The 27248-nt window shown below is 35.7% G+C and overlaps 2 protein-coding genes across 2 annotated transcripts; one reads left to right on the top strand and one right to left on the bottom strand.

Moving 5' to 3' along the window:
- Positions 1-10630: 10630 nt before the first annotated feature.
- Positions 10631-14641, bottom strand: LOC113050030 (uncharacterized). Its single transcript, XM_026212745.1, has 5 exons — positions 14571-14641; positions 13998-14387; positions 12093-12236; positions 11882-11946; positions 10631-11503 (listed from the first exon to the last, which is right to left on the bottom strand). Exons 1-5 carry the CDS (start codon positions 14593-14595, stop codon positions 11378-11380), a joined length of 750 nt encoding a protein of 249 aa, XP_026068530.1. The 5' UTR covers positions 14596-14641; the 3' UTR covers positions 10631-11377.
- Positions 14642-15847: 1206 nt separating this feature from the next.
- On the top strand, positions 15848-26601 carry LOC113049395 (protein CutA homolog). Its single transcript, XM_026211707.1, has 6 exons — positions 15848-16219; positions 20059-20207; positions 23978-24037; positions 24331-24376; positions 24554-24603; positions 25533-26601. Exons 1-6 carry the CDS (start codon positions 16124-16126, stop codon positions 25633-25635), a joined length of 504 nt encoding a protein of 167 aa, XP_026067492.1. The 5' UTR covers positions 15848-16123; the 3' UTR covers positions 25636-26601.
- Positions 26602-27248: the final 647 nt, after the last annotated feature.

Raw genomic sequence — 27248 nt, 5'->3', positions numbered from 1 at the left:
AGATAATTCACCTTTTTTTTCTTTTTTCTTTTTTTTAGTTCTGTCATTATTTACTCACCCTCATGTCATTTCAAACCTTTATTTTGCTGGAACATAAAATACAGTATTTTGAAGACTGTTGGTAACAAAGCTTTTGGTTACCAATGACAAAACAAAAAATACTGAACAAAAAATAATTGAACAAAAAAATAAAGATGTTTCTCAAATGATCTTCTTTTGAATTCAGTAGTTTATTTTAAACCATTGTAGCCTAAATGTTTATGTGTAATACATTTTATTTATTTCTAAAGTTACACTCTGTAATGTCTACTTGACACTTTCTCATTTAACACAAAAAAGCTTTAAATAATCTTCTTTTGTGGGTAGCCTGTTTTCACAGTCAAATTTATTTTGCCTTTAAAAGCCTGTTATACTGTGAAATGCATTTTTTAGCTTCTCTGTTCTTGCTTCTGCTGTTTGGTAGGCCTAAATGAAAGTGAACCGAGAGGACATGCTCAATCAGTGGCCACATAAATCACACTTAACCTACATGTGCTGTGTTCACATACCAGCCCTCTCACACTCTCCATTAAGACTCAGTTAGCACAGTCCATCAGATTTGCCATCACTGTGCTTTTCACTTAAACTTGTGCTTAGCTGCTAAGAGAATATGGCAAAAGTTCCATTAGTATAACATATAATCTATCATTAAATTTTTATGCTTTTTTTTTTTACAGGAGAAACAAACATTAAAGACACTTACAGTAACATTAAAAAAAAAAAAAACATACCATACATGTCAAATCACTTACAAGTGGATTTAATGGCTAACCTGGACTCATTCTTTTGTTCTTAAATACCTAGAAATGTATTCAAGCTCTGCACAGTAAATAATAAGCAAGCAAGGAAGGTGGTTCGTGTCATACAGGCGGATGTTGAGACAATAAGCATTTGTGCCCTCTACTGTGTCCACAGTGAATTTTGGGTAACTCCCACGATGAGCCTATGAGAGGGCAGCTGCTTCTAGTAGTTTGGAGCAAGCAGATGGTTGCGATTGTCTCTGTCAGTTATGCTCGGGTGGGAAAGGTAAAGCAGGCGCTCAGTAAGTGAACAGCAATGTGCTGAACTTTTGTTCGAATACACACTGTACGCCTCCACATATTTACTCCCTACTGTTCACTAGACTCACGCAGAGAGACTTCTATGTATTCCAAACGTGTAAAACAAAAACTTCCCTTTTCTCTGTTGTTGATCACATCACAAGGACCTGATGGTCCTCTCAGAGTGATACCACACATGCTGTTATATTACCATATTAGCAGTCTACAACATTCTTCATTGTGCTAATGTAGTTTCACTGTAATACACAGAATGTATATGTTCTGGACCAACATCAAAGTTCTCATTTATTCTAAATTTAGGTTTGCATTTAATCCAACACTTATTTCCGTTTCTTTGATTGGCTGAGTGGCATTTCAGGAGTACTTTTATGCATTGTAACTTTGGCATTTATCTTATTAAAATGTATGTATACTTGAATCTCAAATTTATAATCCACTTTCACATATGAAAGCTGTTCAGTTACAGTAGATTGCCATATTACCTTTTCCGGGAAATGATGCAAAGTGACAGTGTATATCTTCTGTTCACATATGCAACTGCTTTTTCTCTCTCTCAAATACAGAGAAGCTTCTTCATTTTTAATGTCTATCTAATCTGACATCATTTCTCTCCACAATGCAGAAAATCATGATTTTTAATTCCCATGTCACAGGCTTACAGCTACTAAATGGCATCAGTAATTGCATCAGCTCTTCAGAACTTGATTGGCTCAGTCTCTTTGACAGTAGAACTGGGGGGGGGGGGGTCTGTTCACAGATGAAATAAATTCCTACAGGTTTTTATGACATGAGTAAATGACAATTCAAATGATTCATTTGTGGGTGAACTATCCCTTTAAGGAACAAGGCTGTATGTGTGAAACCATATGGTCTGTCAAGGTTTAAAATCTACCGACTCCAAAACTCGCCTGTGGTGCTACCTGTTATAGCTGTTTGTACTCTGTTTGGACATGAGAATGTCTCAAAGGGAATTATTTATTACCTTCTTTTTTTTTTTTTTTTTTGGATTATTTTGTTGTTTTTGTCTTTCATTTAGAGCCCAGAGGCTAACGTCTGCCTTGTTGTAATGGAATTTGTCCCTGAGGCGTTTTAACCCCACAAAAAGATTGTTCTGCAAGTCCATCAGGGGAGAAACACACTGGAGACACACAGCTCCATTGCCCCCATTTTGCCCATCAGTAGAGCAAAGACACCCTCCTGAGAGAAAGTGTAGGAAATGAAGGCTTTGATGTACAAGGTGTGTTTGTGTCTTAGAGAATGTGAGGGTTTGTTTTAATAGAGAGCTAAAAAGAGGAGTGCACATATGTGATGCCAGTCATTTTGTGAACATGTCTCAGTCTGCTGGTAAACTAAACGCTTTATAGAGAATACATAAATACATACATGGTGTGCAACCATTTGTTTAAAATTACATGAAGAGATGAGTATTTGAAATAAACATGGATATATCACACATATATTGCATATGAAAATATGAATATCACACCTGTAAATTGCCATAAAAAAATAATTTTCCTAATGCATTCACATTTGTCCAAAAAATAAAAAATAAAAAAAGGAAATGCCAAACAAAACATGCACACATGTGTGTGCATGTGTTGAAGATTTTAGCACTGGATAAATATTTAACATGATAGGGAAAAGAGGTAAAGGCATTGAGAGTGAGAGACAGAGAGCAATGAAATCGGAGGACAGAGGGGTGTTGAGCTGCAGAGTCTCTGAGGAGAAAAGAAACCTGCGATACAGCAGCAGTGAGCACACACTCGTTTGATCTGCTTCTCTCCTTTTATTTCCCTGTCTTCTCTTTGTTTCATTCTGTTTGTCTTTTTTCAGAAGTGAGAGAGAAAACTCAAAGCAAGACTGAAGAAACGAGCAAGGGATCGTTCTCAGTATGAGATGGGTAGATGGAACTGCACACAAATATTAGCATGAGCAAACAGACCATCTCAGACATGCTTTGAGACCAGGCACTAGATGTGGAGTGCTAACAGGGTCTAAACATACATTTATTCAGTCTATGAAACACTACAGTGCTAATCCCGTGTGGGGATTTTTAATTTTTGAACTAATTTCTCAAAATATGTTTGTAGAAACTACTTTAAAGGAGTTTTGACATCAACTTAAGTCATGGCATTCGTCTTATGAAAGCTGTTTAGCTCATATGAGTGAATTATACATGACTGTGGGCAATTAAAAATCGACACATTTACAATTATATTATATTAAATATATTAAATTATATTAAGGATAATAATTAAAGATAATGTTCAATGAAGATATTGTGTACATTTATTACCGTAAATATATCAAAATGTAATTTTTTATTAGTAATATGCATTGCTAAGGACTTCATTTGGACAACTTTAAAGGCGATTTTCTCAATATTTTGATTTATTTGCATCCTCATATTCCAGATTTTGAAATAGTTGTATTTCGGCCCAATAGTGTCCTGACCTAACAAACCACACATCAATGGAAAGCTTATTTCAGATGATGCATACATCTCAATTAAAAAAATAAAAAACAAAGTCCTTTATGACTGGTTTTGTGGTCCAGGAGAACAATTCTCTGAATTTCCAGAATACCTGCGTTGTCCTCTGCGTTTGTGCAACAAACTGCATTCATGAAACATATCTTGGAAGCCATGCAAGATTTCACTCTCTCATCATTGATGTTCTAAAATCCAATTTTCTATGGTCCTTTGCACCCCGCTATTTTATCAAACTCCTCTTCAGGAGTGTGGTTACCTGGGCTTGTCATTATTCCATTTACCATTAACCGCTTTTGTGTTATCAGCTTCCACTGCCATGCTAGTCTCCCTCATTAACATTGATTTCTCTCCCAAACACGGAAGGAGTGAGGTCCGGCTCACAACACCGCACATCCATCTCTTTCTCACAAACACACACTCATTTGTAATTTATCTCTTGCTCTGTTCAGCCTGTGTAATTCTTAGGCAAATATATGCCTTGACGCCAACCTGGCCACTGTTTACCTTGAATTTCTTCCCTCACATACATCACTGGATTCCAACGTGTGCAAACACACACACACACACAGCTTTCTTTAATCACCCGCCTCATTCTCGCCCCTGTTCATGTTGAGATCCATACGTTCTGCACATACTAATAATGTCTCTTTGTTCATTTCAACCCTTGTGCGATTCTTTTGGCTTCCTTATTTTTGGATTCGCCCTTTCTGTTGTTTTCTTCTCCCTCTGTATCCGTTCGTTCATTTATTCCTCCTTCTGCTCTGGCTCTCTCCCTTTCTTCCCTCTCTCTGTACTGATGTAAAGGTTATCAGTTCCTGGCAAAGCCTCTGCATTATAAATGAACAGCTGAAAACCCACTCCTGGGACAATTAAACCTGAGGCTGTTTAGCATGCAGAAAGAAAAAGAGGGAGGGATTGACGAGGCCGAGGCTGGGCGAAGAAGAGAAGGCTGGCACTTGAGCAGAGGATTTAGTTTGTTTGTTAGCCCTGAGTCTGCTTTGAGCACAGACACCTACATTCCCCTGAACTCACCATCCATGTGAATCATGCCGCCCTACAGTATGTTTACTGGAGTATTTGTGACTGTGATGTGCAACAATGCCAACAGTAATGATTGCATCAGTCTTGATTAAATTCGTGATGCGTCTCCATCACACCCTCCTTGTCTCTACTCCAGCTCCCTCATTTTTCCTTCTGTGTTCTTCTCTGAGCACTTATCCGACTCTGTTCACAGTGCATTCTGGGTAACTCCCACAATGCACTTATCTACTTCTAGTAGTTTGGATGCACTAGAAGGTTGTAATTCTCTTTTTCAGTTGTGCTCAGTAGAAAAAGGTAAACCAGACTTCACCCTTATTCAGAGTTTTCTGTTTGACATGTGTAAATTTGGAGCTCTCAGATGTGATAATGTACTATGTACTATTATTCATTATTTAATAATACTTATTTCACATGCAAAGATGTTACCCAATCATATCACAGTTACATTACCATCTTAAATCAGAGGGCCATTTATTTCTAAATTATGACTGTTTTTGATGTAAAACTTCTACATTTTAAGTGGACTTCAGGAAACATGATAAATATATATATTTAAATGCCCAACACCTTATGGCTTTAGAGCCCCCTACTGTTAAGTGAAAACATCACTCTCTAGTGGATTGCTGTGCATGTGTTGTTGCTGTTAAGTAATCTGACCTGTGCACATCATTTCGTACCTGCTCACCAAACTTTCATACCCCCAGAACAGATGTGGTAAATAAATAGAAGCCATTTGCCTTCTGGACCATTTTAGGATTAAACGTCACAGTTACATCACTGCAGGCGACTTTTGGCCCTGTCTGCCTTCCATACAGAAAATCATTGGTAACAGCGGAAGTTGGGCGAGATCAATGCAATAAGAAAAAAATTATTTTGTGCCTTTGGATGTCAGAATTGAATGCAAAAAAAAAAGTGTTCTTAATTTTAATGGAATACCACTGCCACAGATGCACTTTAAAGTTCTAACATTATGATTATAATATTTTCCATAAATTGATAGTAGTAGTTGTTTGACTTGTTTATAATAGTTCACTTTGTCCACAAGGTGTACAAAGATTTCTGGTCACTGTAATTGTGGCCATTTAGTTGGATCCTTGACCTATAGACCTTACAGCGAGTGCGGATCAGTAAACCTAACCCAATTTCTAAGGGTTATCTTATTAGTGTAAGAAAACCTGTCTTTTCTGCAGGCAAACCATTAAAATAATTGCAGATGGCATCTGCCATTTGCAAAATCATTGAGACATGCCTGCAGAAACACACACAAGAAATGACGTAAATGGCATATTTTGGATTAGAAATAGCACATATTCTTTTTTTTTTTTTTTTTTTTGAAAGGTCAAAACTTTACCACTATTATGATAAATTTAAGTGGATCACTCCACAACAAGACCGGAAAAATGAATAATGCATGTCCTTTTCTATAGATAGCATTGTCCGCTTGGCATAATTAAACCCATAATGCCCAGCTCCACTCAATCCTGTTGGATAAGCTCATTTGGCTAGACGTGCAGGTTTGTGTTTGTGAGTGGAATCAACAAGAAGAACCCAGAAAAGCTGCACTGTGTATTGCTGTTGGCTGCCAGGTGGAGAGAGTGTGGATTGTACTTCAAAGCCCAGGAGTGAGCCAGGATTGCTTCGGTTGGGAAAAGCCAGAAATGAGCAGATCATTTCTGAGCAGGATGGACATTTCTGTTTTATTTATTTTTTCATTTCACAGATGCAGCCCACACTGTGTGTCATGTCGTGTCCTGAGGTCATGCAGCATTTGAAGAAAGAAATCTACAATAAATGCCAAGAACATGCTCAGTGCCATCCCTTTTAGTCAAACAGTTAATAACTGACTGTGATAATATTTTCATCTTCACATTCCATTGGCTGTAGCCTAGTATATCTGACTGATCAACACTGTCTTATTCTTTTTTCCCACCTCTCTCTGGTCTGTCTTCCAGTAGTCAACTATCCTGTAAAAGGGTAAAGCTATGTGGGCACTTTAAACTGATATGTTCTGGCATTTCCATGGATTCCCACTGAACCGCAGGGCTGTCTGCCACTGTATGCATCCAGGGAACAGTGCACTCAACTGGGGCTGGAGATGATGGATGTGGCCCTCGCACCACTGGAGGAAGCCTCCATGTGTTTCAAGCTCTATAATACACCTACTCATTCATCTCTCTCCCTCTTTTCTCTCTCCCTCCCATCCAGCACAACATTCCCATATGCTCTCAATAATTACGGCCTGTATTTTCTCTCTGATGCACAGTGAAGGGAGGAACACGCCACGGATGCATTTGTGAAGGTGTGTATAAATGGTCTCCTCAAACTCATCTTCCTCTTGAGTGAGTAGCAGCAGCGCTTCTCCCTCGTTTCTTTATCTGTCTTATTTTAGACCTGCGATCTCATTACAAGGCTCTTGGTGAATTTTAAAGGCTCGATTGGACAAGTTTAAAAAGGAATGACTGAAACTGAAAGTCAAACCATTTTTCTTCTTCTTCTTTCTCCCCGCAAACACGCCGCAGGAGTGGCCGCTGAGCCCGGTTAAGTCTCTTAGCATCTCTACCTCCTGCTGAGAGACCTTCTCTCTGCACTCTCCTTCTCTCATCCCCTCCCATGCTTCTTTCTTTCTTCCACCCTTTGTGTCATTTCTTTTCTAGTTATTGCAATTCTTTCTTTTCCTTTTTTATTTTCATCCCTCTTTGTCAGTCCTCTCTTATTTTGGTCATCTGCTTTCATGTGGCAGTTTGAGAGATTGACTCGAAGAGTCTTTTTGGGGTATGGAGGGAGGGGAAGTGTAAACAAAAAAAAAAAGGATGATGGATTGGTTTGTTTAGCAAACCCAAGCATGTCTCATCCCTCCGCCCTAGATATACAGTGTTCCTTTCTGCAGTTTCTTTAATTATTGAAAAAAATATTCAAATTTAGAAAAAGCATTTGTGTAATTGATTTAACCCTTTCTTCAACGATTTCTCATTTCTAGATTTAGCGTAAATCCATTTACTGCCATCAAGCTTGTTTCCCAGAGTAAGAGTTGCTCAAGGAGATTTTACTTTTTGTGAACTCATAGTGCCATCTAGTGGTTGAGGGAAAGTAGGCCTACCAGTTTAATCCTGTATATCAGACACGTTGATAACCAAAGAAAAGGATACAGACTAACATTCACTTATTTTGACAATTCTGAAAAGAAAATATAATAATAATAAATAAAACTTAAAAAAGAAAATGAATTGGGTATTATTGTATTATTAGGTTCAAATGCTGTCAGAATTTTCCAATATTATTTTCACAAGTAAATGCTCCTTGTTTAAAGAGACACACCACAATTACACAAAGTCTTACACATAGCATCTGTGTAAATAAATATCATATCTGATAAATTGACTACTTCTTATACAGGAACTGGGGGATTACATGCAGTCAAAAAATTAACATATATCTGTGCATATTGCTGAGCAATAAGGAAAACAAAAGAGCTGGGAAACAATTCAGGTTTATTTCACATGTTTGAGATGCAGCTCATACAGAGGATCTTTATCCGGTCAACACATTTTCATTTATCATCATACTAAAATAACCAATATGAGTTAGTAACATGAATTCATCTTTATATTTATTAACCCTCAAATGTCCCTCGCTTCCTGGTTACAAATCTGGCCATTGGGAACCCACAAATTAAAGTATATATATATATATATATATATATATATATATATATATATATATATATATATATATATATATATATATATATATATATTATTGTTATTATTATTATTATTATTCATTAAAGCTGTGTTTTGGGGGATATGAAGTACTTTTGTACCCATTTACCACAATAGCTTGGATGTGAAATATCACATTTCTATGAAAAAAATCACTTTAATTATGATCAAAATTTTATTTAAATTGTTTCTGGATATTGATCTATATAAACTTATAGAAATTTCAGGTTTAGAAAGAATAGTGTAATGAACATTTATATCCAGCAGAGGCCCATAGAGATCCATTCGTTTTTCTGGAAGTGGCCACCTGCTCCTCCCACAACTTTTCTGATATATATTTTGTAAATAAAATACATAAAAATAAAAAAAACTGTATTTTTCCCTAAGGTTAGAATTGTTTTTTGTTGTTGTTGATGATTTTGATAATGCCACATAAATTTGCAGAAATTCCACACAAGACTAAAACTTGATTGCAGGCACATATTTATTTCAATCTAAAATGTAAAAAAATAAGCAGATATGAATGGTGGGTGGGTGTGTGTGTGTGAGAGAGAGTGTCTGAACGCATATGTATGTGTGTGTGAGTGAGTATGCTTGTTCCACATTGCATTTGTGCTCTAGTACCAGGCCTTTGTTTCTGTGTGGAAATTGTAAGATTTATGCTGGATTTCTAAAAATTTTCTATATTTTTTCTTTTCTTTTTCTTTTTCTTTTTTTACCATTTCCCATTAATTTTCAGTTGGGGTCGTATTGACCCCAAAGACCAGATGTGTAAAATAATAATAATAATAATAATAATAATAATAATAATAATAATAAAATGTTTGACATACCTTCAGAACAACTGAACAGAACAACTTTTTTTTTTATCTGAACAAATATAGAAAATGTTGAAAAGTCTCAAAATCATATTCCAGTACAGAACTTCATGTACTGAAAGGTGAATGTTTGCTGGTGTCATGGGATGGAAAGCCAGTGTGATTTAAACACTTCGAGTCAGATTACAGATGATACAACCTTCTATAACTGAGATTTACATTCATCCATTCTTTCTTTTTTGTGTATGCTCTTTATTGTGTCTGTTCTTTCAGATTCTAATAATATAAGATACTGTAATAATCTTGGAGATATATCATTATATATACTGTAGAATTGTTTTCTCATACCACATTCACTGACCTCTCAAAAGCATTTTAATGGAAACATCTAAAGCTGCAAATCTGTTAAGAAGAAGGAAGTCACAAGCTGAAATGAGGTCAGTGATATGGGATCTGAAAGCCACCACACGCATTTTAATTTCCATTTGCAAAACAAAGATGTCAAATATTTTCCATGTAATGCACAGAAGAAAACAAATATAAGCCATTAGTAATCTTTGGAGGATTACAAAATGAATTACTTGACTTGTGTATAACTGAAATACTGTTGAAAACTCAAATAACTGTTTAAATTACAAACATGTAATACAGTTATTCTTAATTGCTTTGGCTAAATTCTTGAATGAAATATTCTCTGAACAACTAGCTTCTTGTTCACGTCAGATTGGAATTTCTTATTGATTTGAGCAAATTGCAAATGCTTTGGCACATGTGTGCAAACTGTAAGTACAATTGTCTGCAGTTTGCACAACAACTACTTGCATTTAATTCTCACTTAAACTGTCAAACTCTTCACAACCTCTCAATAATTTTTCATTGTGTAAGCTATCACATTCAAAACAACCCATTCAGTTATGAAAAATTGTTATACATGCATGTATATTCCATAAATATCTGACATTGACATTATTTGTAAAGTCAGCTAAATTGACAAATGACTTCTAATCGAATCAACCATTCAACCATTTAAACAATCAAGTTTGGGAGTATATATATGTAGATTGCCCACAGAGGACTTTCACAACCCTGAACTGGGGCAACATGCTCGTGGAAGAGCAATTTGAAGATGTAAGAAAACATGGTTGTGATATTAGAGGAAGACATAAAAGAGGAAGAGGTGGAAATAGAAGAATCAGTGTCTCTGTTGAAATCAGAGCCACATTTGTGGATGATGTCATAAATCATGATTTAACAATGGAAAAGGCTGGTCTGAGAGAACAGCCTAAAGTAAACAGGTCAACTGTATCATCAATTTTGCAAACCTTTCATGGGGAAAGCAGGTAAATATGTATTTGTATATATATATATATATATATATATATATATATATATATATATTTTAAATATGTAAAGCATTTTTATAAACCACAATACCGCAAAGGAAAATGCAAGTTTATTTGTACATTCTATAGGACCGCACAACAACCTCACGCTAGTGGCAGAGCAGCCGTATTTAACCATCGGCAAGAACAAGAAAATTGCAACCTGGTCATAGCCAACCATTCCATCAGGCTAAGAGAGATCCAAAGTGCAATCATAAATGACAATGTCTTCACAAATATAAAATTCTGTCAGCATTTCCACCATATACAGAGTTTTGAAAAGACATCAAATGACTATGAAACAACTCTACAAGGTTCCATTTGAGAGAAAGCGTGAAGGAGCTGTGGTACCAGTATGTCCTTTGCCAAATAACTGAAACGATAACTAGGTTTTGAAGCATAAATGAAATGTTTTGAGTGAGTAACTACATTTTGCAGACATGCAATAAAGTTCTGAAGTTCCAGCAAACAGTTGTGAAATTTGCACTCACAGTTTAGAGAATGTTAAGACTGTTTCAAAAACAGAGAAACTGTACAAATTCCTCGGGACTGAAGTTAGCTGTGTGTTTGAGATATTCCCACACATTAGATGCCAGTCACCAGATCATGTATTATGGATAACATTTACATTGTTGTCTTTTTAATTTGAACCCAGTTTATATTCTACAAAGAAAATCATAGATAGATAGATGTCCTTTCAGTACATATCAGTATCAGTATTTTGTATCATTTTTATTTCTTGTATATTTATTAAGTATGTAACCATGTTTGAAAAACCTTGGATTAACTTTGGTATTTGACCAACTGAATGTACGTAATCCTTTACCTAAGAGTGCATTCTTATGCCATCATAGACACTGAAGTCAGAGCTTTGTAATCGGCTGCTCTTTGTCCGTTTGCATCCTCGTTTGGGGATGTTCAGTGATGCATAGCAAACTTCTATATGGACATCCTGTGGAAATGTTTTATATATTATAAGTAGATAATCATTTTCGAATTGTAAAACAATTGTGTACAGTTATTAGGTGTTTTGGGGGGGAGGGGTAGCTTAATTAGTATAGAGGTAATAGAAAAAATAATTCATCATTTTGACTTTGCATGAAATACAAATTAGTCTATATTCATTTATCTTCCCTCTTTTTGTCTTTAAGCAGTGAATCCAGACTACTACACTGTGTTCATACAGTACATTAATAGTAAGGTTTGTTTGGTTTTGTTCTGTGCTGTCTTGATAAATGATTAACATATACAGTAGATGAAATGTTGACCATTGTAAACTAATTTCAGACTCATCTCTTAGCACTGCATATTTGTAGGCTGCTGAGTTTACCTGTTCTTGGCTCAGCTGTCTTTGCGTCTCAGAACTGCTTTGATGACCTTCAGACTCCTTCAGCTCTGTGAATGGCAGAATCAGAGGCTTATCTCTTATGGCAGTTCTTAAAATATGACTCCCTCAAATATAGAGCCACAGAAAACATACGATATATTATTTCTAGTTGACTAGATATAGTCATTTGTTAAATTGTATATATAAATCTCACCTGTCTTGTGGCAGCATCTGTAGCCACAAACAAAAGCCAAAATGGCAGAGAGAAGAGAACATGCAGGACACACAGTTTGCAGTATCAGCCAACACAGCCAGCAGTCATGATTTAGTTCTTTCTGGGGGCTTTCTGAGGGGAGGACTGATGAATAAATGCTAATTAATGACCATAACTTTCAGTTTAATGAATTAGTTTGATTATATGAAGTTGTTATTTAGCTACTGTATACACTGTATACACACTCAATCCCTGACCTCCATTTGCCATTTTAGCTTCAAGTCAAGTGTTTGGCGTCTTTATAATTTCAGAACGGTGATTGTTTCCTGTGCAAATTATATTGGAAACAGATGACCTGCATTTATTTGAAATCTATTTATTTCAAAACGTACACTTGTTGTTTCCTTTAGATACTAATATTTGCACTGTAGGTGGAAATATGTACAAAGGCACTTTTTGAAAAGATACCACCTCAGTGAAAGCTTTTGTACATTTTTTCATTTCTGATGTGTAGTTAATCAAAACAGGAGAAAACAGTGTTTGTAGGTGTACCTACACTGTCTTGTTAATTTTGCATATCTGTATAATATAGGTAGATAGTTGTATCAGATATATAGAATTAATTCTATTTTATAATATTGTGTTATACCAAACATTGGAGTTCTTCTCAGTGCTCAAATACCTCAATTAAAAATACATTTTAATAACTTTTATTGTAAAAAAAATAAATAAAAAGTATTTAAATTAAATTTAGTGCATTCCCTTTTTCATTTGATAAACACTTTTATCCAAAGATATTTAATATATATATATATATATATATATATATATATATATATATATATATATATATATATATATATATATATATATATATATATATATAGTAATTTGAGCTGTATGAGATATTGTTAGAATTGTTAGAAGAAAAAAAATATATAAAAAGTTTCAAATATGATCATTACACACAAATTAACATAGAAATATATATCTTCATTTATTTTCTCTCTTTTTGTCTTTCCAACTTTCCAACTAATAATATTAATTTGTTATTGTAAAAAAAAATGCTACAGTAAAAATCGATTTCTTTTCTATAGGCAGAAAAAAAAACTATAGCCCGATACATCTAATTGGACATTTCATATTATTTCATAGTGAAGTACTGTTAAATGTAATTTTTTTTCTTAATAACAAAAACAACAACTCATCTTATAATTTACAATGACTTTCCTATTGTATAGTTTATAGTTTTTGGTATCAGTCATCTCAATTAGGGTTTAATGTGTTACCATGACGGTGTTTTTTGTATTTACATTCATATAACTATGTGCACCTTTAATATATTAGTATTTACCTCAGCTTGTGGTAAAGCTATTTGTGATGCACTTTAATTCATCATGTGTCTTTCTCTTTACCACCGCTTTATTATGGTGGCTGTCAGTATGTTACATTTTAGTATAGCAGCTTGGACATGATAGTTTAGAAGAACAGGGCTATTTGGTTTACCAGTTTCAGTTTTAAATGTTATTTTATTCTAGTTTAGTTTAGTTTAGTTTAGTTTAGTTTGAAAATTACCATTTCAAATTGTCAAGGAATTGTTTTTTTTTTTTTTTTTTTTTTTTTGCAGTGTTTACTTAAGGTATACATATGATCAGTTCATGCATTCCCTGGAAATCAAACCCTTCATTTTAGTGTTGCTAGCAATATGTTAGATCTCAGAAGTGCAAAAGATGGAAATGATAATACACACTTTGTTGGCAAAAAATCAAAAAGTAAACAAATGTATGTAAGAGTTTAGATAGATGTATAAGACTATATATCTTCTTTTAGTACAAGCATGTTTTGCTTCAGCAGATTATGAATTGCTTTGTATTTAACATTGTTTGCTGTGTGAAGCAAGCTTACCAGGTGAACCGTATGTGAGCTTTATGAGAGTATCACCAGTGTGATACACATCCTTCTCGAATAGTATGCCATTCTGTTCGATGGTTTTTTTCTCAACCCTTGAGCAATAGTAGAGACCAAGGTCTGCTTCAGTGATATTCTCGATCAATAAGTCATATGATTTTGAAAATCTGTTCCAGAGAATAATGAATCGCGGAATGGGTTGTAATAGGCTATTGTATCCAATGATGATCAGAGGCGGTTGGATCTGTGTAGAGCAGATCTTAACCCAATGAATTTCTTGTCCATTGACTAACTCACTGTCACAGGGAAGAGTTGCATTATCTCCAGGCCTGACCACCACCTCCACTAGCGTTCCGGAGACTTTCCAGTAAATGCAACTCAGTGCAACTACATTCAAACAGAAATGATGGGTTACTCTGAGAAAAATTACTGTGTATTTTTTATTTTTTTTTAATGCAGTCCTTCTATTGAGTGATTAAGATATTCACATCTACAGTTATATAAAAACCAAAATTTAAACTACAGATGAAATACATATTTAAACCAGAAATATGAGAAGAAATGACTTACTGATTGAAGTGAAAGAAACCTTCATGCTGGTTACATGTGTGGTGGTGCTTGTGGGTGAGGTATATGTAACTGTCAATGTGATTTCCGCCTTTTGAATAGTTTGAATAGATAATCATCAGTTTAACCATGCAAGCATATACTATACATATGTGTGTGTATTTCTTAAAGTAAACATCACAAGGATTTAAAAAACAAAAAATGTTTCGATGTTTGTATTGAAAATAGTTCTGTTAAACAATAAATCGCGATTAATCACATAAAAAAAGTTTTTGTTTACATGATATGTGTGTATTGTGTAATTGTGTATATTTATCATGTATATATAAATACACACACATAATTTTTGTAAAAAAAAAAAATATATATATATATATATATATATATATATATATATATATATATACATATAAACGTAACATATTCTTCTTAAATATATACTTGAATGTGTGTATTTATATAAGCATAATAAATAGACACAGTACACACACACATATATTATGTTAACAAACTTTATTTTGGATTCAATTAATCGTGATGAATTGAAAACAATGCTGTAGTTGTTTTTAAATACAGCACTATTATGCTCAACACTGAAGATGGAGGAAGAGCGAGGCTGAATTTGGGTCAGTGGTTTGAGTGGCATACTTGCATATGTGGACCTCAAAGACCACTCAGATACACAGGCGTCAAATATTTTCCATGTTTCTGTCTGACACACAAAGAAACCGAACTGCTGATATGAAGAATGAAAAAATACAGCAGGCATCAGCAACTGAAAGGGAAAAATGAAACTTTGACACTTTAGAAGTGTCATTTTTTAAATAAATAGGTGGAAAATATAAATACAATACACTCTTTTCAAATTAGAACTAACAATAATATACATTACTGCACAAATAAAGGGCAACTTTTATTTCAAAAAACAAAAGCAGGTAATGTAACTGTACTACGCTACACTTTCCCCCATATAGCCTATAACTCATAACATAGCGACTTGCGACATCTAGAGGTTGTTGAAGGAAGTTCACTATCAGATAATTCACCTGCGTCCGAATGTGCCCCGTATCCATTCTAAATTCTGTGACAGAAGCATTGCGCAGGACTTAATTTGGACTTAACTGTTTTATATGTAAAACTGGTGCATTACAGGCTACATGTCTACACATAGGACAAAGGATTTGTAAATAAACATGACTTTTGCAATTCGTTCGCAGATTAATTTTAATCAATTGAAAAAGCCACCATGAGATTACTTGTATGTCTGTAGTCCATAACAAACTACCAACAGCCAGAAGCAGCACTTAAATTTATTAGGTTTCCAATCCTCTTATGATGAGACCCGCTGACCGCCCTTGATTGGAAGCCTGGTATCCGGATATGAGCGTCACTAAATCAGCATCCAGCGCAACACGCAGCCGCTTTGGGAAATGGCCGGACTATCCAAACTCTCCGACAGAGTGAGATGAACCTGCTGGACACCTGACGAGATGATCCTCCTATAAAATGCGTGCAGTAGTTTGCACTTTGTCGGCCATGTAACTTGTGAAATTATTATGCAAGAGAACAAACCGGATTGTTTGTGCCAGCGGTATCCCAAGGACATAATGACTTCGGCTGTTCCTCGATCGGGATTTGTTGTCTTTTGCATGGTAAATCCAGTTTTATTCCTCTCTATACGTGACATTTATACTGAGAGACTTAAGCGGCACGTGCTTAGCATGTTGAACAGTACAGACTGTTGTCATGCTTAAACTTTATTGCTGTCACTTCGCAAACTTGTTGAACTGCTTTGGGACACCAGAATAGCCCCGTTTGTTAATTATTATATTACCGGGTATTAAATATCAGGAAGAAGAAAAAAAGCTCTGATGAAAAAAGAAGAAAAAAGAGCCATGATGTGAACTAGTAACGTTACTATTTAAATGCAATTCCAGCTGAATAGCTAGCCTTGTTTCTCAAAGAGCTGAACAAGCACATTGCATTCTTGTGGCAAATACAATCTGTTATCAGGTCAACGCAGGATAATCCCGCAACTGTTCTTTTCACATCGAGCACAATAATGCACGTTTAAGTCCCTCTGTTGATCTGAAAGATGCGGTTGTGCATTCAGCAGTGATTCTGACTCGAGATCAGCTGCTGAGTGTCTGGCAGTACTTCTTAAAGGTAAAGTTCACTCAAAAAAAATCTGTCCGCCTCAAGTTGTTTCCAAACGTGCATTGGTTTATTTCTGCTTTTGAACAAATAAAGATAGTTTTAAGAATGTTGGTAACCAAACAGTTGAACGGTAGCCATTGACTTCCAAAGTATGAAGAAGAAGAAAAAGCTGCAAGTCCGTGGCTACCGTCAACTGTGATCTGTCTCTTTAATGACTGAGGTTGAGGATTGTTTTCTCACTTGCAAAATCACTTATGTCTGGTGCAGGTTTCTTAAATCACTGACCAAGTTTGTGTTCATTGAATTTTCTTATTCAGATCTATATTTTGGTTAAGTATTTATTCTGAAAAGACTTTATTTACCTCCCATCTTCTGATGAAAGTACCAAAAATGATCACTCCTGCCAGTTGTTAGGCCACATTTCAGTAATATCAGTAATGAACAGTAATTTAGTTTGTACATTATTTATTTATCAATGATGTCCATCATATATATATATATATGATATATGTTAATATTATTATTATTATTATTATTATTATTATTATTATTCCTGTGGGCAACTGTTTCTGTTGAGGAAAAAAAAAATTCAGTGTCTAGTTTAAACTTGCACAGTAGGTGCACAAACTACTAGCTACTACTAAATATTGTAGAAACATAATTTTCTGTAAAGTTGCTTTGTAACGATTTATTTTGTAAAAAGCGCTATACAAATAAACTTGAATTGAATTGAATTTAAACTTCGTGCAGGCTGTTTACACCAGCTGCACCCACCAACGTGTGACTGGGCTAGTCAACATTACAAAAGACATCAGTTGTCAGAATCATTGGCCAAGCGGCAACCTCCCACTCTCTCTTGTGAGGCCAACATGGAAGTGACTATAATTTGTCAACTGGTCGCTAGAGGGTGGCTGCTAAAGGGAGTCAATCTCATAGACTTCCTATGTTGAAATGTCCAACTTTACAGCAGAAAAAAAAAACATGTTTACAGCCTGGTTCAAAAAAAGATTTTGGTCTATATAGCTAATTTTGCCCTTCATAACAACTATGAGGGGGTGAATTTTTGTATAACTCATCCGATTAGATTATGCTAAGCCTTAAAGTTCTGCACAATTAAGGGCATGGCCACTTGAGTGAAAAGTGGATTGCCACTGCTGTCACCACCCTCGTGCTAGGTGGATGTGATTTCAGCAACCAGCTCCGCCTTTTGGACCATTTTTCGATTATACTGGACGGTCGGCTCCACCTACTTTAGGCTTCAAAAAACACTCTTTGGAAATCTACGGATGACACATCACAGTCCATGTTTTTTACAGTCTATGTCAGTGGTGCATGTAGTAAAGCGTGTAATAAACTAATATACTAAAATAATAAACATGTTTGGAGAAACTGTATTTGAAGAGTAGGCTAGTGTCACTTTTATGAAAATGTTCGCATGCTTAAACGCCAGCAAGAGCCTATGCGCTCGGCTAAAGTCGATTCGTTGGACATTTTGAATGACAGTAGCGTCAATAGTTACCGTACCTGGTCAGGGCAGGGGCGGGCGGGAAATAGGCTCTTGCTGGCGTTTAAGCATGCAAACATGACCAAGAGTGCTGACATGATGAGTGATATACAGTCTATGGTGAGGACATAACATTCAGTCAAAGTGAGACCCCTTGTGGCTGGCTATTATGGCTACAGGTCATCATAAGTCCCACACTTTTCATAAAAGTGACACTAGCCTACTCTTCAAATACAGTTTCTCCAAACGTGTTTATTATTTTAGGTAGTCATTATCACGATAATCCATGTCCAAGAGTCAATTTCCTCAGATGAGATGGTTTTTATTCGTTACTTAATTGACATGATGCTCACACACACTGACCTCGTCGAGCTTTTATTTTGGCACTTCCGGCATTTAGAATTTGCATATTAGCTAAATATTTAGTTTCACCCAAAACATTTAGAATCAACATTTAAAATTTATATTTATATTTAGATTTAGATTTAACATTTAGATTTAGATTAAACATTAAATTTTACATTTAGATTTTACATTTAGATTTATATTTAGATTAAACATTTAGTATTTAAATTTATATTTAGATTAAACATTTAGATTTTAGATTTAGATTTTACATTTAGATTTAGCATTTATATTTAACATTTAGGTGTAACATGTAATATTTATATTTAACTATTTAAAATATAAAAGTTGACAAATGTTGTTGTAAATGTGCTAAAAAGTGACCGTCAAAAATTCATGCCAGTTTTTCAAACCTTGTTTGAAGCTAAAAGTGTAAAAATGTTGCTGTTATTTTCAGCATGAGCCGCTTTACAAAAGATGCCCCATAATTGCATGTCTCAGATTTAGGCTATCTATTCGCCCGCATACAAGCAGCTCCGTTTCATCTCAGAGACGCATTCTGTCTTTGCGCTTGCCAAATTTCGCCGTGTAAATAGCAAATCCATCATGGCGCAACTGGCTCTTAAAGGGAATGGAAGATGAGACTCTGATTGGTTTATTGCATGTTACGCCCAAAAAACACCCATTACTCAAGAGAATAGACCAACACGTTTAGACCATGCGCCCAGGCACGCCAACCGTTTTTCTGTCGTTAAAATAGCAAAAGTGGATTTGGACACGCCCTGAGTGCACCTGCGCCGACATGATTTTATGTTTACGCAGCACGATACACAACATGCAAAAAGACAGTACAAGTCATTTATAATCCGTAATTATGTCCCTGCTGGATGCAACAAATGCCTGGTTTGTAATGGGTTGTATTAGTTTTTTCTTGTAGCTACACATGGCATCACAGTTTGGTAAGGGGCGTAAAATTTCCATCACATGCTTGAGGCTTTCGGCCAATCACAATGCATTGGATAGCTTGCCTGTCAGCATACACCTCGCTTTTCAGAACGATGAGCTTTGTAAAAATCGATGCGTTTCAGAAAGGCGGGGCATAGAGGAGCAACGATTATGTACAGTATGTGGAAAATGTGTTTTTGGAACCTTAAACCACATAAACGCATTGCATTATACCAAATACACAACATAATGTTATTTTTTAGGAACGTGATATGACCCCTTTAAATGACTATCCAAAAATGACTAAAAAGCTGTATATTACTGGAAGATGCATCTCCAGTATTTACATCAGTTTATTCCAGTTACACCAATTACTGAAATTCAGGAAAATAATGTTAGTACATGCATACCCTTTTGCATTTTATTTATCTTTACTTGGAAAATATTCTGAAAAGATGCATACATTCATTTTAGTGCATCATGCTTAACTGTATTATTGTTCTCTGTTTTGTTCCCCTATTTGTGTGTGTTTATGTGTAGGTTTTAGTCATGATTTGTGCCCTGTACCCTGTGCTGAAGGCACTGTGTGTTCAGATTCACTCTGCTGTCACAGGAAGCTATGTGGCCGGATATCACTCTGTGCTGCTTGTCAACTGTCCCACAGAACAAACTGCTAGAGACATTGGGAGGTATTGTACATGCATACAGTGATACACACACTCACACAAAGAAATATAGAAGATTAGAAATAAGAAAAAGCTTTATTGTAGCTAATAATGGACATACTTTGCCTTCAGCCATCAGGTGACAAGTGTGTGTAATGTTTACAGCTTGCATGTGACAGTCAGTGACATACAGTATAATAAAGGTATTCTGTAATATGTAAATATTAGCTTATTTTGAACAGAAGTTGATTTACAATTGCAAAAAGCCCCTAGAACAGAACACTAACTTACTAATTGTTTTCACCTGATGAAGTTGACCATTTTATTTTTAATTTTCTGCTTCCGAATGTGGGAAGGTTTTAGACCACAAACTATGAGAAACCCAGATGTGCTTTCTAGTAATAACATAAGCAGATACTTCACTGTTTATGGGTGTAATACGCAGGATAGTGGTGTCTTTTAAACTACAGTATTTAGCAATCAACTGGATCTTTTTATCAGAATCATAAAAAATATGCATCAACAAACAAAAGGTTTGACAAAGGAGGCATCTCTTCTTTTATCAGATGCCTGAATGTATTAGACAAATATTGTGCACAAAATACTCACTTGCTTATTCTTTAAAGGGGTCATGAGCTGGAAAATCAAAATTCCCTTGATCAGAGATCACTGTGCTATAAAAACATTGAGGTTCAGAGCTCAAATGTTTCTCATTAGTCTATAAGCAGATTATATTGAATCCAATCTGCCAGAACTTCAAAATGTGAACTTTATGATGTAAAACCCCGCCTCTGCAGAAGATCAACGCCTGCTTCGACAGCACTGCTTCTTTAGCCGCACCCACCGATTATATTTTTATGGGCACATAAATTACAGCAAACTATTATTATACTTTCTTTAATTACTATGCTGTCCATAACATTTCACAATAGTTTTTACAGAACTTGCAAAACCTCACCATGGTCCATATCATAGAGCATCTCTACCTGAGTGTCATATTCCCTCTCAATTGCGTTAGGATTCATTTTCCCATTATACTCTTGTTAAAGAGCACTTTACAGTGGTTAAGCGATTAGAGTGCACTCCAGAATAGCAAGCTTATCAAAGTGCAGCGGTTCCTGAGGTTCAGAACCACACAAGTTTGAAGGTGCATTTGCATCTTTCTGATCCAGGAGAGATAATCCATACAGTTTGTTTAAAGGGGGGGTGAAATGCTATTTCATGCATACTGAGTTTTTTACACTGTTAAAGAGTTGGATTCCCATGCTAAACATGGACAAAGTTTCAAAAATTAAGTTGTACGTTTGAAGGAGTATTTTTGTTCCAAAAATACCTCTTCCGGTTTGTCACAAGTTTTGGAATGTTTTTTTTTTTTCGAGTATGGGTCTGTGTGACGTTAGATGGAGCGGAATTTCCTTATATGGGTCCTAAGGGCACCCAAAACTTCTATAGCAGATCAGAGACGAGACATTCACTAAGCAGAGCGAGAGCGAAATGTCACAAAAGAAGTGTGTTTTTGGTTGCCAGGGCAAGACAACCCTGCACAGATTACCAAAAAAAAAAAAAAAAACTGCATTAAGGGACCAGTGGATGGAGTTTATTTTTAAAGAGCATCAACGGAATTGTGCAAGTGTTTGTGTTGGTTCCCTGCATTTCGAAGATGCTCATTTTACAAACAAGGCCAAGTTTGACGCCGGATTTGCACATCGTTTATTTCTTAAGGATAATGCAGTCCCAACGAAAAAGGGTCACGATCGTGTGTTGGAACCGTCTGCGGTGAGTAAAACTGCTTCAGATATCTCTGTGTTGTAAACTTGGCTATCGGCGCGTAGGCACATCAAGTAAACAACATGCGATGTTGGCATCAAACTGCACTTTCCACATGTAAACCTTAAAAAAAAAAAAAAAGACAATAAAGTGGAACTTAAGTCATTTTCCAAAACCGCTAAGCAAATATATACAGGTTCGATACATACCACATAGAGACGTTCTGCTGTAGTCGTTGCTGCTGCTGCTCTCGGTCAGTTTCAGCCTCGGGATCTGATTCTGGATCATAAATATACGGATGAATCTGACTGTTAGCCATGGTTTGTTTTGGATGATGTTTTTCCTCACATGTCACAGCTTCCAGTTCTCAACGCAAAAGCCTACTCGCACTCGTGATTCTTTAGCTCCGCCCACACGCCACGCCTCCAGCCGGTCGTTTTTTCGGGGGGAAAAACGGTACATACTATCTTGTCTTTTAAAACTAAGTACTACTCAGTACTACTCTATAGGTACTCAAGATTAACAGGATATTGAGTGAAAACGAGCACCCCCCCCCCCTTTAATTTATAAACCATTAATCGGGAACGTGGGCAAACAATAATGGGATCTTTTGAGAGTGCACTCTTTAGGTCTGAGAATGGAAATATGTTTTGCCAAGGTCTGAAGAATTCTGCGTACAGTAGGTCTGTTGTATTGAGGAAATAAAAAGGGAAGGGAGGATAATAAGCACGGTGTAATGTGAGGCAATGACAGATGCATCAGGAAAGGAGAAAGGCGGCAGGTACATTTTAATTTGACTAGGCCATGGAAGCACCACCGAGGGATGTAACCAAACTAACAAGTGCTACAATCCAAACAATGAGTTAGAAAATCAACTATAGTCCACACTGTCACGATATAAGATCTTTCATATCATGGTTACTGTGGCCATAAGAATTCACAATATCGATATATCATGATATCTGTAAAAACCTTGTGTGTGTGGGGGGGGGGGCGGGGTATGAACAATACATTTATTAATCTCTGTTTATAAAAATAGTCATCCATTGTTCATGTTAGTTCACAGTGCATTAAAGTTTACAAATGCAACTTGTGATTTTAATAATGCATTAGTAAATGCTGAAATTAACAAACTAAGATTTAATAAATGCTTTGGAAATATTGTTCAATATTATTTGTTAACTAATTTAATGTTAACTAATGAACCTTATTGAAGAATGAGCACAGTGAGGCATTAAGTGCATGGCACTATGACTAGTTTAACATTTTACAAGTTTAATGTAGCAATGTGGTCTCAGTTTTTCAAGATCAGTTTTAATCGTGTACCTGTTAATATATTTAAAAAAGGAAATAAAGTGTTTCTGTGCAAAGGCTGTATTTATAATCACCCTTTACTTAAATATATGGATTTAACAGGTTAATATAACGTTTCCCATTCTAGTAAAATAATGACAGCTAATTATGAACATGGCTCTCCTCTGAGTAGCTAAGAGCACTGCATCTTCTTGTGTAACAGGTGTTAGCGTTAAGGCACAATACTGCCACCTAGGAGCTCAACCAGGTACTGGTGCTGGAGTATTTAGTCATAATGTTATTTTTATTTTTTTTCTCTGTTTCTTGTGGCGAAAAGAAGCTTCCATTTCAAGGGTGTGTTTGTGTTTGTATGCAAGTCTGCTAACATTCTGAGTGCGTTTACAAAATCTGGTCATCACCCTATCAGTAATGAATGCTTGATACTGATTTTTAATCATGGAATAAAGCAAATGTATATTGCTGCATATGATCCTGTTTGGCAAATTTGAACTTGAATATATAGCATTTTAAAATATATATATTTATTATTTTGTATATGCTGCATTGCTGATTAATCCACTGTTAAAACTTTATTTTGACCATAGGGTATTACACTTGCATTCAGATGAGCTATGTGTATGTGTCTATACATCTGAAAAAGTAAAGAGTGCCTTTGACTTGTGGTGCAGTCATATGCAAATACAGAGAAGCTAAATTCTTTCTCTTTCTATTAGGAGCATCATGGAGAAAAGGCTGGCAGCTTGCGTGAATATATTTCCTCGCACTACCACTATGTAAGCCCAGCAAGTTTAACCTTTCACCTGTTATGAGCTCTGAATCCAAATCACTGCAGCCTGAAGTGTAACTTTAGCAACAACATAAAGTTAACAACATAAAGATAATCTTGTCTGGACTGTAGAACTGGAGTATTGCGTCATGTCATCATGTACAGCAGAAAAATCTTTACATTTTCTGTAAGATATAAATGAAAATAAAAGAAAGATAAAATGTTCCAGTAAGGATTACATGCATGTATGCATTTACAAAATATTTATTATGTAAAATATCAATTGTGTATTAATTTCAGGTACTACTGGAAAGGAGAGATACGGGATACCTCAGAAATACTGTTGGTGTGTTGATATATTTATTCAGATTTAAGCTTTCCCATTCAAATCAAATGTTCTTATTTTTTAAGATGTTTATAATGCTTTAATGAGAAGTTATAAATTGTCTTTGTCTTATTCTACATAGCTACATTTCTTATTGTGGTTATGCTATGTATACTAAATGAATGACTTCCTTAACAGCTTGTGAGGACAAGAACATTTCTGGTGCAAAGACTTGTGACTTATATAAAGTATGTACATTTTTTTTTTTTATCAAATGCTAAATATTCACCCAACATGCACAGTTAATGTATTTATTTATATTTTTCCTCTAATTTCCTTAACATCTGTTTTGCTATGTCCATTGCTGATTTCTAGGGCTGTTGCTAAGGTGTTCTTTAATGAGTTGCTAGGGTGTTCTGGTTGGATGCTTACTGGCCAAGTCAAAAGTTCCCCAAGTGTCTGATATTCGGGTCTCACATGGCTCAGGTTCTTTCTCCAGTTTAAGCTTATTGGATTTGTTTGGCCTTTTGTCCACCAGGCAAAAACCATTAAAACAAGCACTTAAAAAGTAATGGCATACCTCTTCTCAGCAAGCCACACGATTTAGGATTTCATTTGAACATTTGAATCTATAGACAATGTATAGTGCATGTTTTGTTATTCACAGCATGTAGTGATGCATCACTAATCCAGGGTTCAAAATCAAATTGGCTGTTATATGAACCAAATTAAGTGACTGTTGTATGAGACTTTCTCATATGGTATAATGGTTTCCATGACAACAAAGCATCATAATCAGAAGAAAATTGTGGATCTGAAAAAATGCTCTCTTTGTGGTACCTATAAGCAGGTCAAAAAGATATGTCCTCTTACCTCACATACTTCTGAGTGACATGTTTACTTCCTGCATTTGTCTGCATTTATTTGAACAAAAATGCAGTTAAAAGAGGAATATTGCGAAACATTAACATACAGAGATTAACACAGAATAGTAGTTCAAAAACAGCATTTATATATATTTAAAAAGCTAAATAATAGTATTGTCTTTTTAAAAAATCATACTCACCCCATGCTTTTGAAAATAAAAAAGTAAAAGTGTTTAGTTTGCATTTATTCCTTTTGATATTATCACATTCAAAAACATTGTTTTAACTAGGACTTATTTGTGTTCCCTCAGAGCTGTGCATCCATATGACATTCCAGAAATCATCAGTTTTCCTATTGACGATGGAAGTCAACTATATTTGAAGTGGATGGAAGATGCTGTCACTGATATTTGACATCATTCTGCAGTACAGTGGAAAAGCTCTCTTGTTGGAAGCTCACTACACAGAAACACTGAGGGATCAGGGGACATGATCACAAATTCTCAGGTTAATGGGAACCCTGGCCCACACAATGTCTGTTAATATAAAGATAAGTGTATACATTTACTGGATGGATATGTGGAAAGGGATTCTGATGTGTTTTTACCAGTACTATTACATTTATGCATTTAGCAGATGCTTTTATCCAAAGTAACCTACAATAGAAGAACAAAAGCAATTTGTCACAGAGCCAACAATATTTATAGTATGCCAGGGTTATTAGACTAGATTTGGAAGCAAGCAGAGGAGTAATGCAGAGAGAGATATATTTAATTTTTTTTAAAGCTAAGAAGTAGCTTAAAAAAAAACCCTTTGAAACAGGGTTTCCGCGGGTCTTAAAAAGTCTTACATTTAGTTTTATCAAATTTAAGGCCTTAAAAGGTCATATACAGGAAAGTCTTAATTACGATTTCAAGAGGTCTTAAATTTGGGGATGGAAAGACCAGATTTCCGATATGGCTGAATATGAAGATTAAACTTCAAAAGGCAAACGTTATGATTTCATTAAATAAACATGCTTTGCTGCTTTGTGTTCTACTGTTACCAGGGAAACAGTTACATTCTACCAAACGCTCCACCTGCTGGCAGAATGAATGAGCATTTTCGATGAACGAGAGTTGTTTTGTTCAGAGTTCAGACCAATTTGAAAATCGACCCATGTTTTTGCCCTGCAAACACGCAGAGCTTTAAATGTGAACTGGTGGATCGATAAGAAGACAATGCATTATAAATATCTAAAAAGTATAGAGTTGTGCGATTTGGTCTGCGAATTCTGCTATGATATCACAATTGTTGGTTTAACTCATAGACTGTATAAAAACATGGACGTAGTGTCCGTGACGTCACCCATAGGTTTCCAAACAGGGGGACAGGGTTTCATATTTTATTGAAGCACCCCTGGGCGCCGCCATTGGCTAGCGGACCCCCACCTGCTGTTAGGATTCCATTGACTCCCATTCATTTTGGCGTCACTTTGACAGCGAAAAACTTTACATCTGAGGTGTTTAAAGACTCCATTTGTACTTTTTATAATTTTTTAAAGAAACACAAAAATGTATAAAAGGCATATCTTACGTTATGGTCCCATAGAAGCAGTTCTTCAAACTGCTGTCAAAAAACAGGCTAACGATTGCATCATAACCTGCGACTCTCTGTCGCACAGTAAAGAAATTACCGTATGGACAGGAGGAGAAGCTCACAGGCAATCTTTTACTGTCTGAGGCAATCGGGGGGACGCGGAGGCATAAAGTCAAGGAAGATAATTAATCAGAATACTAACCAAAATGTGCCCCTGTTCACGCTCGCCTTCTCTGCAAGATTCGGTGGGTGATTCAGATTTCTCTTGGCACAGCGATTAGAAGACTTACAGGTTGCTCACGTGACATCTACGTCATCAAGCTAAGTTTGAGTGTGCGCAGTACGCTCGACCCCCAGGAAGGGCGTTCTTCTAATTGACTTCACTGGTCTCCGTCGAATACAATGGGGTTGCTGTCTGTTTCTTTTACTGTCTATTTTTCCAATGAGAG

Source organism: Carassius auratus, chromosome 30 (genome assembly GCF_003368295.1).
Source record: "Carassius auratus strain Wakin chromosome 30, ASM336829v1, whole genome shotgun sequence".
In the NCBI taxonomy this organism is placed as follows: Eukaryota; Metazoa; Chordata; class Actinopteri; order Cypriniformes; family Cyprinidae; genus Carassius; species Carassius auratus.
Note: the sequence above shows the minus strand (reverse complement) of the source record. Positions and strands in the feature narration are given on the sequence as shown.

What these genes read in the sequence shown, in the direction of transcription:
- LOC113050030 (XM_026212745.1), bottom strand. Translation starts at nt 14,595, where the DNA reads ATGAAGGTTTCTTTCACTTCAATCA. An exon ending in CAGATGCTGCCACAAGACAG is followed by an intron (nt 11,947 to 12,092) that starts GTGAGATTTATA and finishes TGCCATTCACAG; the next exon opens with AGCTGAAGGAGTCTGAAGGT. An exon ending in GACAGCTGAGCCAAGAACAG is followed by an intron (nt 11,504 to 11,881) that starts GTAAACTCAGCA and finishes ACATTTCCACAG; the next exon opens with GATGTCCATATAGAAGTTTG.
- LOC113049395 (XM_026211707.1), top strand. Translation starts at nt 16,124, where the DNA reads ATGCAAGAGAACAAACCGGATTGTTTGTGCCAGCGGTATCCCAAGGAC. An exon ending in ACTGCTAGAGACATTGGGAG is followed by an intron (nt 20,208 to 23,977) that starts GTATTGTACATG and finishes TCTTTCTATTAG; the next exon opens with GAGCATCATGGAGAAAAGGC. An exon ending in ATACCTCAGAAATACTGTTG is followed by an intron (nt 24,377 to 24,553) that starts GTGTGTTGATAT and finishes CTTCCTTAACAG; the next exon opens with CTTGTGAGGACAAGAACATT.